This window comes from Leptonychotes weddellii, chromosome 6 (genome assembly GCF_054177405.1).
Source record: "Leptonychotes weddellii isolate Sample4059 chromosome 6, ASM5417740v2, whole genome shotgun sequence".
Lineage (NCBI taxonomy): Eukaryota > Metazoa > Chordata > Mammalia > Carnivora > Phocidae > Leptonychotes > Leptonychotes weddellii.
The window spans coordinates 12569276-12583553 of record NC_138374.1 but is presented as its reverse complement, the minus strand read 5'-3'; the positions used below and the strand labels follow the sequence as shown (position 1 = coordinate 12583553).

General features: G+C 44.3%; 1 protein-coding gene across 6 annotated transcripts in view; it reads right to left on the bottom strand.

Annotated features, from left to right (window-relative positions):
• The window catches only part of SHTN1 (shootin 1), a 96859-nt gene extending 83258 nt beyond the window's left edge, over nucleotides 1-13601 (bottom strand). The window contains exons 1-2 of one of the 6 annotated variants that reach the window (XM_081823440.1): nucleotides 13312-13601; nucleotides 100-152 (exon numbers count right to left, since the gene is read on the bottom strand). In XM_081823440.1, the coding sequence (XP_081679566.1) occupies nucleotides 100-152; nucleotides 13312-13369 (111 nt within the window). In that variant the 5' untranslated portion in view covers nucleotides 13370-13601. Of the gene's footprint in view, nucleotides 1-99; nucleotides 153-13125; nucleotides 13145-13311 lie in introns of those variants that run through there. The other 5 variants (XM_031039890.2, XM_081823436.1, XM_006744054.3 and 2 more) reach the window with 5 other exon arrangements.
• Between the last annotated feature and the right edge of the window lie 677 nt (nucleotides 13602-14278).

Sequence of the window (14278 nt, the reverse complement as noted above, 5' to 3'; positions counted from 1 at the left end):
CTCTCATTCGCATTTAACTGAAATTGGTGGCAGAACAATGCACCATGCCGTCCAGGCTTTCACACATCTAAGAAAGGAAAGAAAGGGTAAAGTACAAACCTTCTCCTTTGTTTTCTGGTTCTCTGCTCTGAGGTCTTCATATTCGCCTATGGCTAAAAGAAAAAAAAAAAAAGGAAAGCAACGTTATAACCCCATCAAAAGTTTACTGTAGGAAAACCCGGGATCCAACTCATCTCTATTGTCTCTTTAGTATGTTGGTGATGGGGTAGAGAAAAGGCCACCGAAGAAGGGCTTCTGCTTTTAAGAGTAAGAAAGAAAAAGAGACCACAGCCGGTGTGAGCCCACCAAGCCAAATTTCTAATTCTCCCAAGGTCACAGAAAGACCTCGGAGCCATAAGTGACCTATGACAAATCACTTCTCTTTGGTGCTCAGCACTTGGGTCCCGTGAAAGGAGACAGGTGGATGCTCCCTGAAGTTCCTTCTAGCACCATAAGGTCTGTGGTGCTATAATCAGAGGTTTATTTTTAAAATCAGCCTCCAGAAAATAATGTCAGCTTACACATTCAGTTCAGTGTCACACATCTGCTTTATCCACAGAGCAAAAGGTTTACACTGTGAGCATTCAGCTAAGAACAACTATTTTCAGGCATTGCAAGATCATCTACCACCAAGCCATGACCAGATATCAGCCAGATTCATTTCACTTAGTTGGAAAAATACGTGAACCGTCTGGAAATATTTCCAACTATGTGAAAAAAACAGCAACTTATTATTTAAAACCCTCTATCGCCAGACAAATAAAGTAGCCTGAACACCCATATTCATCTCTTAGCCAAAGCACCACTGTCAGATAGCCTCACGGTTCAGAATACGATGTTTACAGCATATGATGGGAAGACAGAGCATGATCCAGCATTAAGGACAGAGCAGAATGCGTAAGGTGGGCCTAATCCCGGACCAGCACCTTGACTGGCACCACCGAGCCAGGCCATTATCAGACTGGATTTTTATACTTGTACCTATAAAAAAATGTAATTGGGATTTATCTACAAAAAGCTCAGTTTTTTTCTTAAAAAAAGAAAAGACAAATAGAGTTTCCTATTTCCATCAATAAGCAGATCATAGAAAAAAAGAAACTAAAACCAGTGGCTTCAAGAACATCCCAGATAATCTGGTTATTAATTCTAGAAGTGGAGGATTCTAACCACTGGAACAGAGAAAAACCCAAAAACAAACAATGCACATGGTGAAGTACATCGTTTATGTCCTCCAACAGTGATCCAAAGGATTTAGAATAGCTATGGTGATTGTAGAACCACAACTTTTAAATCCAACCAAATGAACAAGTATTTATGGGATTACACCACCAATGCCCATAGGTTTTATTGGCACTCTCTGACCATCTAAGTAAGAGTTAATGGACAATTTTATTGAAGCCACACCCAAAAAGAATTCTTGAAAATGAGACAGCCAATAAAATAGCTGAATGTATATAGGTAAAGATAGAGCCTTTTTAAAAATAATTACATTTTCAACAGAAAACATTTGAGTGACCACAGGATGAAGTCTTATACACACCAGCTCCTCATCAGCCACCACCAAAGCCCAACCAATGCGTATAAAGCAAATTGTCCTTGGTTATGAAAAATCAATAAAATGACCCCCTTTTTTAACAGAAAGAAATAAAACTAAGAGATTCTAAAAATATACACTTACGCACTGGGTAGTCTACGGTCATGGTCCTAAGTCTTATCACTATATCTAATATTCTTTCAAAACATAAATATATATTTTACTGAGAGACTTTAGTTTACTTGACATTTGAAAGTATCTGTAGATGAAGTTGAAAAATCAAGATTGATTTACCACTCTATTCTTGATGACCTACTTTACAGATGAACAAACAAACAATAAAGGCTTATAAAACCATGATCTCATATTGACATTAAGAAAATGTTTTTCTATTTAAAACATTAGATAACACCTTTGAAGCTTTTTAAAAATACCGATACTATTCTTCCATTATGTTGCCAATAGAATCCAGATGAAACACTGCAGACTCTTAACTATAGGGTCTTCATGAAAAGCATTAATTAAGAACCCTTCACCTATCATGCCTTAATGGAAACCACAGACAATGTGCTTTCTTGTGACTCTGTGCAACTTAAAAAAATAAAGCCAGGTAAAGGGAATGGAGAGGAAAAGTATGGGAAAAGTATGGGCAGAATTCCCAGTGGGAAGGGAGCACCTGGGAACAGGGCATGAATGGAAAGAAAAACATGTATTTATATTTTTTTCATTGAAATTAGAAAACCAAACTCGCTGTCCTAAACAAGATTTACACACACATACACACACACACACCCCATAGTGAATACACATGTAACCCCATCCTCAGCAAAACTGGCAAAAACTGAAGTAACCTATAGTATTCAGCTACTTCTTTTTTGGCAATGCTAAAGGGTCACAGAGAAAGCCTTCTTTTTGTTTCAGAACTGGCTCAGAGTTTGGAAATTTTTTAAGTGAGTCACACAGCTCAAGTGATTGGATGATACAGATCCTCCAAACCTTGAAGTAACCAATGCAAAAGTAAAGATGAACTGGACGAACGCTCTGCCACATGAAAGATACCCAGGGCTTGGGAAGACTTCATCTCCTGGGTTTCAGGTACAGTGGATTTCAATGTACAGTAAGGTCACATCGCACAGTAATTAAAAAGTGCAGCCAAGGGACTTTGGTCTAGTTGGTTAACCTCTCTAAATCGCAGATTCCTCCTCTGGAAAATAAGAATGAGAATTATACGTCTTTCACATGGTATGGTGATTAAGAGTAAGCTAACATGTAAGGTGTAAGAGTGCTTAGGTATGTTATATGTTCAGTACATGTCAGCTATGCTTATTGTTACTGATACAGCAAAGTACATTAGATCTTGTGTGCATGGTAAGAGATCAGGCTGCTCCCTAATGCCCTCCGTACATGGCTTGAAAGCTGGCAGAGCAGAAAATCTCTGAAACCCGACTACTGCTACCCAAATAAAAGGAGAAAGGGGGCTAACAATCAGCTGTAGTGCGTTGTAGTTTAAAAAAAAAAGGCAAAGAAGTGGAAGCATGTCTGGGAACTATACTTTTCAATCCTGGCTGCACATCGGAATCACCCGGGGAGCTTTTAAATCATACAGATGTCTAGCCCCCTCGCCACCCACCCCACCCCAAGATTTCTAATTTAACTAGCCTAGGGTGGACCTTGGGCACCATATTTGTTTGAGAAGTGAACACCCCAGGCGATTCTGATGTGCAGCCAGGGAGGGGAATCACTCCATAAGAGTACAGAATGGAAGAAAAAGGGAGATGTGGAGAAAACAAGGAGAATATCAGGCAGAGCACGTGTTTCAAGAATCATGCTGGTTTTCCATTTTCCAACTCCCTAATGCCAAGAAAGGGAGCTTTCTTTCCAAGCTGCAAATCATGACATAGTCAGCCCAGAAATCAGATGAGTAGACTTGGTCGTTTCAGAAGCGTGACACTTAAAGTTCATAAACACAGGCAATAACACCTCTGGCTGGGGTGAGTCACCATCCCGGTTTGCCCGGGACTTTCCCCGTTACAGACTAGAGAAGAAGAGAGCCCAGTGTCCCTGGACACCTCCCAGTCCCGGGCAGGTTAATCACCCTATCCCAAGGGTAAGTGCCCGATCAGTACTTCCTGACCAATACCTTCTAGACCTGCACTGTCGAATACGGAGCCGCTAGCTACATGTGGCTAACCCACGTGTAAATTCATTAAAATTGAAGAAAACTTAAAATTCCGTTCTTCAGCTGCAGCAGCCGTACTTCCAGGGCTCCACAGCTACGTGTGGCTAGGGGCTTCCGGAGCCCACAGCGGACAAAGAACATTTCCATCGCAGCAGGAAGTTCTGCTAGGCAGGACTATCCTGCACATCTCTATCCAGACAGCCTACAAGCACCGCAAACTCAACATGTTAGAAAGTGAATTCATCAAACTCCATTTCACCCAAACCTCCTCCTTCCCGCATGCATGATGTCCTTCTGGGGTCATCACCGACCTGGTCCTCAAGCTAGTACCTCAGGATCAGCCTTGATTCCTCTCTTTCTCCCACCTTCCAACGAATTATGAAATTGCTCCCATCTCTTAAAATGTCTCCCCAGTCTGCCCTTCCTCTATAGTATGTCTGCCCTGATTCTAATCTTCAATAATGGTAAAGTCCTCTCACGTAGCCTCTAGCCTCCCTCTATCCCAAGTTCATTCTTCACAAAAGAGATGGTGAGCATAGTAATAAGGCAACCTGGTTACATCATTCTTGTAGTCCACCAAGATGTTACTTCACAACCTGGGACACCCATCCCCACTCCTGCCATTCAGCCTTAGAGACCATCACTCAGTCCCTCATACCTCTAAGACCTTTCACACCCAGGTGCCTTTTTAAACATTTTTCCCTTCACCTCCCCATCTTCCCTACCTCCTCCTTGACAATGCAATTCAATTGTCATTTCCTGTAAGAAACCTTCCCCACATACCTAAGGCAAAAATCAACATTTATATTTCTAATATACTACCAGAGTACCCTGTTCATCTATCTCTACTAGAGCATCAACGTGTAACATTATAAACTACCTGAGCACAAGTCTGTCTTCTTGTCTTCTCTCCCATCTGATTCATTGCTATAGATCTTATACGCAGCAGAATACGAAGCAGAGTTGGTACCTATGTTGACTGAACGGCTGGTTCATATAAATCTGTGATGTGGAGCAATTAAGCCAAATATGAACATCCCCATTTTAAAAATGAAGATACAAATACACAGAGAAGTCAAATTCCACAGTAAGAAACATTGGAGGCAGGACCAGTCTACCGATTTCCAAAGTCATTCGTGTAAAAAACATTACTGGGCATTACTGTGTGCAGTGTGCTAAAACATTGGACCAGAAACAATCCTCTGGGGTGAGGACTATGTCTTTATGCATACAGCTACCAACATCTAGCACAATGCCTGACGTAGAGCAGGCACTGGATAAATGTGTGTTAAATTAAGGAAGAAGGAAGAATGGATCTAGGTCTTCACACGAACAAATCATGAAAGAGCACGTACTCTCCTTCCCACATTAAAAGGGTCTCTTACATCACGTGTTACAAGATACTTAATAGAAGTGAAGCTTTAAATAGCCATCAAATATAACCAGGAAAACACTGTCTCATAAGATCTTCTAATGTAGATTCTCATCCATTAAGTCTGCATCTTTGAGACTCATGTAGCCATGAAACACCTCTTACTAATGGGGAACGAGGACATGAGTCATAAGAGATAATGTTCAATTAGGACATTATTCCCTTCTGCACATATGCCAATGGGTCCTCTTTTAGAGCCAGAGCAGAAAGAGAAGTCATTTATACCTCCCTTGTTAATTAAAGCATTAGAAAAGCCAGAAAAAAAAAACACTACTGGAAAACCTGATCAAAAAACAAAGATGACAGATTTCACATCTGAAAAGAAATGATGGCAAACCTGAAATTTATGCATTACTTGGTAGAACACACAGTTCGGTGCTAATGAATTAATGATGCTTAAGAAGTACTCCCAACGAACTATAGGAATGACTTCAAAGTAACCCACAGAAAGGGAGGAAACGGAGTACGTTTATAAAATGCATGTATAAGTCTGGTTTCCAGTCCGACATGGAGCTTTTCTGTCACCACTCCTGTCCTCACAACAACAGAGAAGTGGAACGAACTGAAAATCAGTGATTCTTCTTAGATCCACCGGAGAACTGAGGTCACAGGGCAAACTGCTATTCCAAAATTGGAGAGACAAGCAAGGTACAGACAATCATGACTTCCTGAAGCAGAAGGCAAGGTGTGGAACCCAGTCGGCAACCAGCACCAAGAGAGGGAAACCTAAACTGTCAATGGCGAATTGCTAAAGGCTCAGTTCTAACAAGTTTGAGAGTTAAAAACTCCAGTGGGGGGGCCAGTCTTAGGAGGGTCCCAAACTTTGGGGAGTTTTACCTCCAGGAGCGCTACCACAGCCTCAGAGGAAATTTCCCTACTGCTTCAGGCAGGGCAAGGGGGAGAGGAGCCATGCTGAAACATGCCCAGAGCCTCTGTTCTTTGTAGCAAGGCCTGCCCTTGGGAGAAATTATTTCCCTAGAGCCAACTCCAGGCCCCTCTAGCCTTCCTGTCTCACCTAAGCAGGAAACACCAAAACTGAGAAGCACAGATGAAAGTCACAGCCCAGGGGCACAGGCTCACCAAGAGACAGAGACCACATCACAGGACCATCGGAGGCTTCCTCCCCCCCCCCCCATACCTTACCCCCCATGGATGTTCATAGCAGCGTTATTCACAATTGCCAAAACTTGGAAGCAACCATCATGTTCATCAACAGGTGAATGGATAAACAAAATGTGGTACATCCATGCAATTGAGTGTTCTTCAGTGATACAAAGAAATAAATGCACTACCAAGCCACAAAAAGACATGGGGGACCCATACGTGCATACTGCTAAGTGAAAGAAGTCAATATAAAAATGCTACATACCAAGTAATTCCAACTCTATGACACTGTGAAAAAAGCACAACTACAGAGCCAGTAAAAAGATGAGTGACGCTGCCAGGAGTTCAGAGGTAAGGAGGGAGCGATGAACAAGTAGAGCAGAGGGAATTTTTGGAGCAGTGAAATTATTCTGTATGGTAATGTAATGGTGGGTATGAGTCATACATCTGTCAAAACCCATAGGATGTATATAACACAAAGAATGAACCCCAAGGTAAACTTTGGACTTAATTAATAATAATGTATCAGTATGGCTCATCAATTCTAAGGAATGCACCACACTAACTCAAAATGATGATAATAGAGAAAACAGGGAGTGGGGGAAGATGAAGGGCTATGTGGAAATTCTCTGTACTTTCTGCTCAGTTTTATTGTAAAGCTAAAACTGTGCCCCCAAAAGTCTTATTTAAAACAAACGTATACACATACACACACACACACACACACACATGTAACAGAATCATACTCTGATTTGTGCCACAGAGGATTTGAGATAGAATCAAGTAACTAAAAGGATCCTAATACATTACTGTTCTGTGGACATACAAAAAATTTCAAAACTCATGTTTTAATATTTAATTTTTACCAGCATGGTAGACAGACAACAACAAAAGCCATGTTCCTTCTACGTTTTAAAGCAAAGCCTGGTTGTCTAAGAGAATAAAATCTACAGCACTACCAAGTTTAGAGTATTCCCGCTTTTTGGATCCACTTTTGAGAATTATTCCCACAGCGGCACTTTCAGATAAATGTGTACAAGGATGTAAGCAACATTTTTATTTTAATAAACTTTAATTTTACAAACTTTAAATTTACAGCAAAATTGCAAGGATAATACAGACAGTTCCCATAAGCCCTGCACCCAGTTTCTTCTATTATTAACATCTTATATCAGTATGGTACGTTTATTACAATCAGTGGACCAATACTGACACATTATTATGAACTAAGGTCCACACTTTATTCATATCTCCTTAGTTTTTCCCTAATGTTCCGTTTTCCTTCCAGGATTCCACTGAGATACCATGCTACATGTAGTTGTCAGGTCTCCTTAGACACTTCCCGGCTGTGACAGTTTCTCACTACATAGACATACACGTATCTATAAGTATTTCTGTATGTAATCAGCTGTATCTAGATTAAGCAAAACATGAATTCATACTGATGTCTCCAACTGTTATCTATTGCCCAAAGCATTATTTTTAATAGCAAAGACAGAGAAACACAGAGGTGTCCATCCAGAGGACATTAACTACATTGTGGGAAAACTGTAGGGTAGAACACTATCCAACCAATTTTTTTTAAAGATTTTATTTATTTATTTGAGAGAGTGTGTGAGCATGAGCAGGGGGGAGAGGCAGAGGGACAAGCAGACTCCCCTCTAAGTGGGAAGCATGATGCGGGGCTTGATCCCAGGACCTGAGATCATGACCTGAGCCAAAGGCAGACGCTTAACTGACTGAGCCACCCAAATGCCCCTAACCAATCAATTTTTAAAGATTTAACTCTATATGTACTGATATGAATTCTGTAATATATATTCAGTGATAACTACGTATGTACATACAAGTGCACAATTTTCTAAAGGAAACACAACAAAAAGTCAACAAAAAGTGTAACTCTGAGTAATGGAAAGGGGGTTAGAGCATGCATTATCAGTGGGTGACAATGCCTCAAAGAGGAATACAATCTCAGGTATTACAATGGTTTGCAACCTCCAAAGGATCACAGTATATAAAGGGATATACAATATATCCGTGATATTAAAATTTCATGGGGAAGCCTGCATCTCCCTCTCCCTCTGCCACTCCCCCTGCTTGTGCTTGTTCTCTCTCTGTCAAATAAATAAACAAAATCTTTAAAAAAAAATTTCATACGGAGTAGGAACAATTAGGGGAAAAAATGTCTAAAAAGACTCCCTAAGAGAGTATAATGAAATAGAGATTAAGAAATGAGGGAACAGTTCATTGTACTTTTCACTTCCTATGCTTGTTTTCCTATGAGCATACGTTTATTTTTAAATTTAATTTAAAAAAAAAAGTCAGATTTATCTAGCCAATGGAAGTGTTAGATGAATCGGGAAATTCTGACTATAAGATGTAGTTCGTCAGCCCATGCTGAGGGTCCATCTCATGGAGCGTTGCCCAGTTGGTGTCTCTTGGGCAGGAGCTCACAAACTTTAGGAGGAAGCTGCATTTTTAATCAGTATGTTGGTTTGCAACAAACACCAAGTGTCCCACAAAGCCCAAAATACTTACTATCTGGCCATTTACAGGGTAAGTCTGCTGACTTCTAGTCTACAGTATATTCGCTTAAAAACTTTCTTTGGCGGGGCGCCTGGGTGGCTCAGTCGTTGGGCGTCTGCCTTCGGCTTGGGTCATGATCCCAGAGTCCTGGGATCGAGCCCCGCATTAGGCTCCCTGCTCAGCGGGGAGCCTGCTTCTCCTTCTCCCACTCCCCCTGCTTGTGTTCCCTCTCTCGCTGTGTCTCTCTCTGTCAAATAAATAAAATCTTTAAAAAAAAAACTTTCTTTGGCGTATTCATACAGTGGAATACTCTTCAGCAATGCAAATAAATCAACTACAACTACACACAACACTGCTGATAAATCTCACACATCATGAGTGAAAGAAGACAGAAACAAATACTGCATCCCGCACGATTCTATTTACTTATCTTCCAGAAACTGGCAAAACCTTGGTGACACAGATATTGGGGAAAGGCAGGCGATCACGATTACAGGGGTTATGAAGGGGTTTCTGGAGATGTTCTGATTCAAGTGTTGTTAGAAACATTTTTTTCAATAATTCCTTGAGATGTTCATTCATAGTTCGTGCACTTTTCTCAACCTACAGTATACTTTGTTGTAAAAGCAAAACGTTGCAAATGTCGATTTCACAAAAATATACCCAGATGAAGAAAGATTTACTTACCAGGCTTCTTTTTATAAATAATAGGTAAGAAAGTGCATATGTACCCCGGTTATTCAGAGACCGGTGGCCCCCAAACCACACTTGGAAAAATAACAATGCAAAGCCAAGTTTGCACTTGACAACATGGCAACCATTTAATCCCAAACTGCTTTCTACCGACTGACTTTGTATGTATCCAAGACTGACAATGCTTCAGCTTTTCCAGACTGCTAAGGTCACCGTGGTAGGCAGTCGTTTGGCCCCCTTTGTCAAAATAATGCTCTAGCTACTTTCTGGCCTAGCCGTCAAGGGAACACTGGGAGCCTCTTTAATTACTAACTCCGCTCTAAGAATAAGCCTGGCTAAACTTGCAAATGAACCTCAAGCACTATCTCTATAGTCTTGGGGAAAATGATAACTAACTCTAAAGATAAAAGGAGGTTACCTTGCTTCAAAACCCATCATCTTACCGTAGGATAGTGTTTTCAGTGTGGGGGTTGTAGCTTTGGTCTTACATGATAGCATCCTCGCTGTTGGGTGGCAATCACTGCCTTCAAAACTTCCTCATCAAGTTCCAAATGACAGGGCATTACTACGCTGACCAGTTCAGTGGACAGCTGTTGTCTCTGTCTGCCCAGCCTGCATCCCCTCTTCTGGTAGTGGCGCGCCATGCTTTTTTGGACAACTGCTCCAATCCATTGGTCTTTGTGGGAGCTGCCAATCAAGGTGCCCTGCCCTTCCCGGCCCAAAGGACTTAAACCCATGACCCAAACTAGGCCTCCTAGACACTCTTCCTGGAATTTACATGCCTACCACCATCTCTAGACTAGGAACTCCCCACCAGCAGGGACAAGGTTTTATTCATCACTCTATCTCTGATGCCTAGCACAGTGCCTGGCTATGAATATTCAATGCATGTGCAATGAATACATTACAAAGAAAATCATGTACCTTAAACAAATGCTGAGCTAAGTCGATCATTTCCCAGCAGCATTCTGGAGGGGGAGCAAATTGTATGATGTTTTGTAAGGGAAATGTCCACTTTAGTAGCTAGGAAATATGCATCGGAAATAGTACCCCAAGTTGCCATTTGTCAGTGCATTAAAGACATCAATCAGTCCAATAAAATAAAGCTCCAAAAAGGACAAAAAGAGAATTACCTCATTACCTCAACATCTGCTTGAACATAAGCAATCACACACTGGCTAATTTTTTTAAAGGGACATAATATAACTTTCTAGAAAGACATAATATAGCTAATTATACCATTCACGAGAAGGGAACATACAATGTTTTGAAGTAATTCAGAAGTGGGTGTGATTTATAAGACACAGAGCTTAGGGAATGGTAAGTATAAATTAGAGATTGTTCATATTATGACAGACTCCGTCATTACATTTCACAACTTTTGTCAGAAGCAACCTTATTCACCACACCACTGAAGGCTTCACATTAGGGAAGGCAGGAATAGTAGACAGGAATCTTCTTTCTGAACACCCTCCTGGGGATTGGGTTCCAAGTTTTGACTGAAAATTCACTAAGGAAGAAATGAGATGAGGAAACCTACATGGTCAATAAACACGTAGAGAGATTTCAAACCTCACTGAGAACCAGGTAATACCATTTTTCTAAAGGTACTACTTTTGTTCATCGGATTGGCAAAAATTAAGAAACTTGTCAGACTGCCAAAATTAGTGAAGACTGCTGTTGGTCAACACTGACAAGTGTGGGGGAAAATGGGCCCTGCTGGGGGGAATGTGGACTGGTACAGCCATTTTGGGGGGCACTTTGGCAATGCCTGGCAAAACTTTAGGTCTACTGGCCCTCTGATCCAACAATTCCCTTTCTAAGAATCTATCCTAAAAAAAAAAAAAATTGGTAATTGTACACATCCGTGTGACTATTTGATTCATGACTGTCTACTAGACAATAAACTTGGGGGGAGCAAAGACTGTCTGTCTGGTTCACTATCTCCACCCCAGTACCTACCACATGGGGTTCATATATGGTAGATATCTGGTTAAGTATTTGTTAAAGGAATAAATGAGTATGTTTTAGTCAGTGTTGAAAAAGGAAAAATACAGTGTTCATCAATATTGGTTCTTCTTGTCCACATTTAACAGGAGTGGTGGAATTATTTTCAACGTTAACAGGTAGTATAAAAAATAAATCATATACACCATCAGCTTACAAAATTAATTATCATATTGGTAAGAGCCCAAACACCTAGTTGCCTGTCTTTCCACCTCAAATCCCTAGCTTCTGGGTTAGTTCCATGGGTCAAACAGCAATCAAATGCTCTTGAAATAAGTCAATTATTATCACAGTCTATGATCCAATGACAAATAAATGCCCTGGTTTTGAGATGGTCTGAAAAAATCCCAACACTTGTGTAACCAGACTCAATACTTAAAAAAAGTGCACCTTTTAAGAAACACAAATTTCAAAGTCTGTTCTATTGCCTTTGATATACCCATAATCAAGGAAATACATCCGCTAAAATTCCAATACCATGGCTAGTCTAGTCTAGGAAGGGAGTTGAAGGTACTGGGAAGGCAAAAGCCATTTAACATTTATCCAACACTTTCTAAATGCTAGATACCACAAAGAAATGTGCTCTGTCCATTTCAGTGAGGTAATAATTTCCCCAAGGTAACAGGATTGGTAAACGTGCTGAGATTTGTTTCCAGGAATGTCAACTCCAGGGAAGTCCACACACCCCAGCAAATGCTATGTTTGTGTTTTCCAGGAGCAAAAGGTCATAGTACTGGACAGGACCTTATAAAATCATCTGGTTCAGCCCGTCTTTAGTCAGGTAAGGCATGATAACCACAAGACCCATGGAAGGGAAGAGACTTCCAAGTTCACAGAGTTGATAAGTTGAGCCAACAGAAGAGAAAGAGCAAGAGAACAGCAGGATTAGCCACAGAGCAGGACCTCTTCCACTCTGTGGCCATGTCACCAAGTGATTCAGAAAAGCACATGTTCCTACACATTTTTATTTCCTAAATCTGTGCAGTTCCCCTCTCTCTTGACCCATATTCTCAGGCCACCCTTGGCCAGAGTAATAACAGTAATTTTAAATGGAAAGAGTGTCGAACTCACATTTGATCGCTAATTTGGCTTTGTTGAGAAGTGCAGGAAGAGATGAAAATCAATGATCAGAACAGTTCTTTAGGAGGAGATAATCTCCAGTTACCTGGCAGCGTGGAAATGCAAGGACACGGCCTGGCAGTCCTGCAGGCCAGAGCCAAATCGGGTGTTGGCTCACTGACTAACAGACTGTTAAAAATGGTTAAGTGGTAAAACACATCATGGCCTGGAATCTGGCTGGGGAAGGAAAGAGGAACTAGACCGAAGCCGACTGAAAAGCAGGGAAGGCTGCGAAGCTGCGCGGCAGGCCTCCCAGCGCCACTGTGCAAGGGTGGGGCCGCGGCCGACGAGCAGGGCCGGCGGGGCTTCCCGAATCGCCTCCTCCCGAGACCTCTGGCGCACCTGCTTCTCCCGCGTGTGAGGGGGTGCCCTGGGTCCTCGTCCGCCCCAAATCCCGGTCCCTTCCCCCTGCCCGCGATCGCCAGCTCAAGCAACCTGCGGGGTGCGCTTCCCGCACGGCCGGGCCCCACGCCCCCGGCACCCGCACTTTACCCGCGGCCCCTGGCTCTCCAAGGCGCGCGGGGCGCGGAGGACGCTCCCGCACGGGGGACGAGACTACGGGGTGAGCGCGGCGGCCGCGACATTCCCCCGCCCGCCGCAGCCCAAACCCAGCGCCGGGGAGTCGTCCCCGCCCACGGGCCGCGGCGGCCCGCACCTGGCGGCCGCGCGCCCGCCTACCTTGCTCCTTCAGACTGGTGATGAGCTGCAGCTGCTTCTCCTCGTCCGAGCTGTTCATTTTGGCAGGTGGGGCCGGGAATAAAGGAAAGGAGGGAGAGGCGAGGGGTGCAGCGGGGGGAGGGGGAGGAAAAGCAAGATGCCGGTGGCGTGCGGCGGCACTACCCGGAAGTTGGGTCGGCTCCCGCTCCTCCTCCTCCTGGCGCCGAGCGCGCGAGTGAGATCATCCCCGCGCACCTACTCGGCGGCCGCCGCGGCTGCACCTGCGGGCGGCGCGGCGACCGGGGGCGGGCCGCGCGGGCAGCCTGGGGCAGGAGGTGGGGCGGCGGGAGGAGCCGCGGCGCCCTGGGGGGGCCGCAGCCCGAGTCCCGCCTGCAGCGGCTGCCGCGCCTCGCCGCCGCGCCTCGCCTTCCCCCCCCGCCCACCCGCGGAGGCCTGCGCCGCGGGATGCGCGAGGCGGCCCGGGGCGTGGGGCCCGCGGGTGTGCGCCCCGGCTCGCTCCTGCACCCCTCCTCCGCCCCACCCCCCAGGACACCTCCACGCGCGATCCGGGGGTGGAAAGCCGGCCTTGGGACTGCGGGGTCCCTGGCGACCGCACTTGGAGCGCTGCCGCGGGCCGCCCTTCGCGAGCCACCAAGGGAGAGCGGGGCGTGGTGGGCAGTAAACACCGAGGCTTTAACCCAGTTCTCAGGTGCCCGCAGGGGCAAGCGCAGTGCACACGTTTTGCGCCTTGGAAACCCGGCAGGGACTGAAACAGGCCGGCCGGGTAAGTTAAACGCCTCCAGAGCAAAGGAGGGCGTGGTAGTGAGTTGACAGTGCCCAGGGCCCCGGCGGCGCGGGGTTTGGAAGGTGGGCAGAACGTGGGCCCTGCAGCACGTGGATCGCCGCCCTCGCGGAGCGTCTGCTCTTCCGGGGCAGGACCTTGACCTTGGGGAGGCTGCCCCTGCAGGCCGAATGTCCGAGGCGGCAG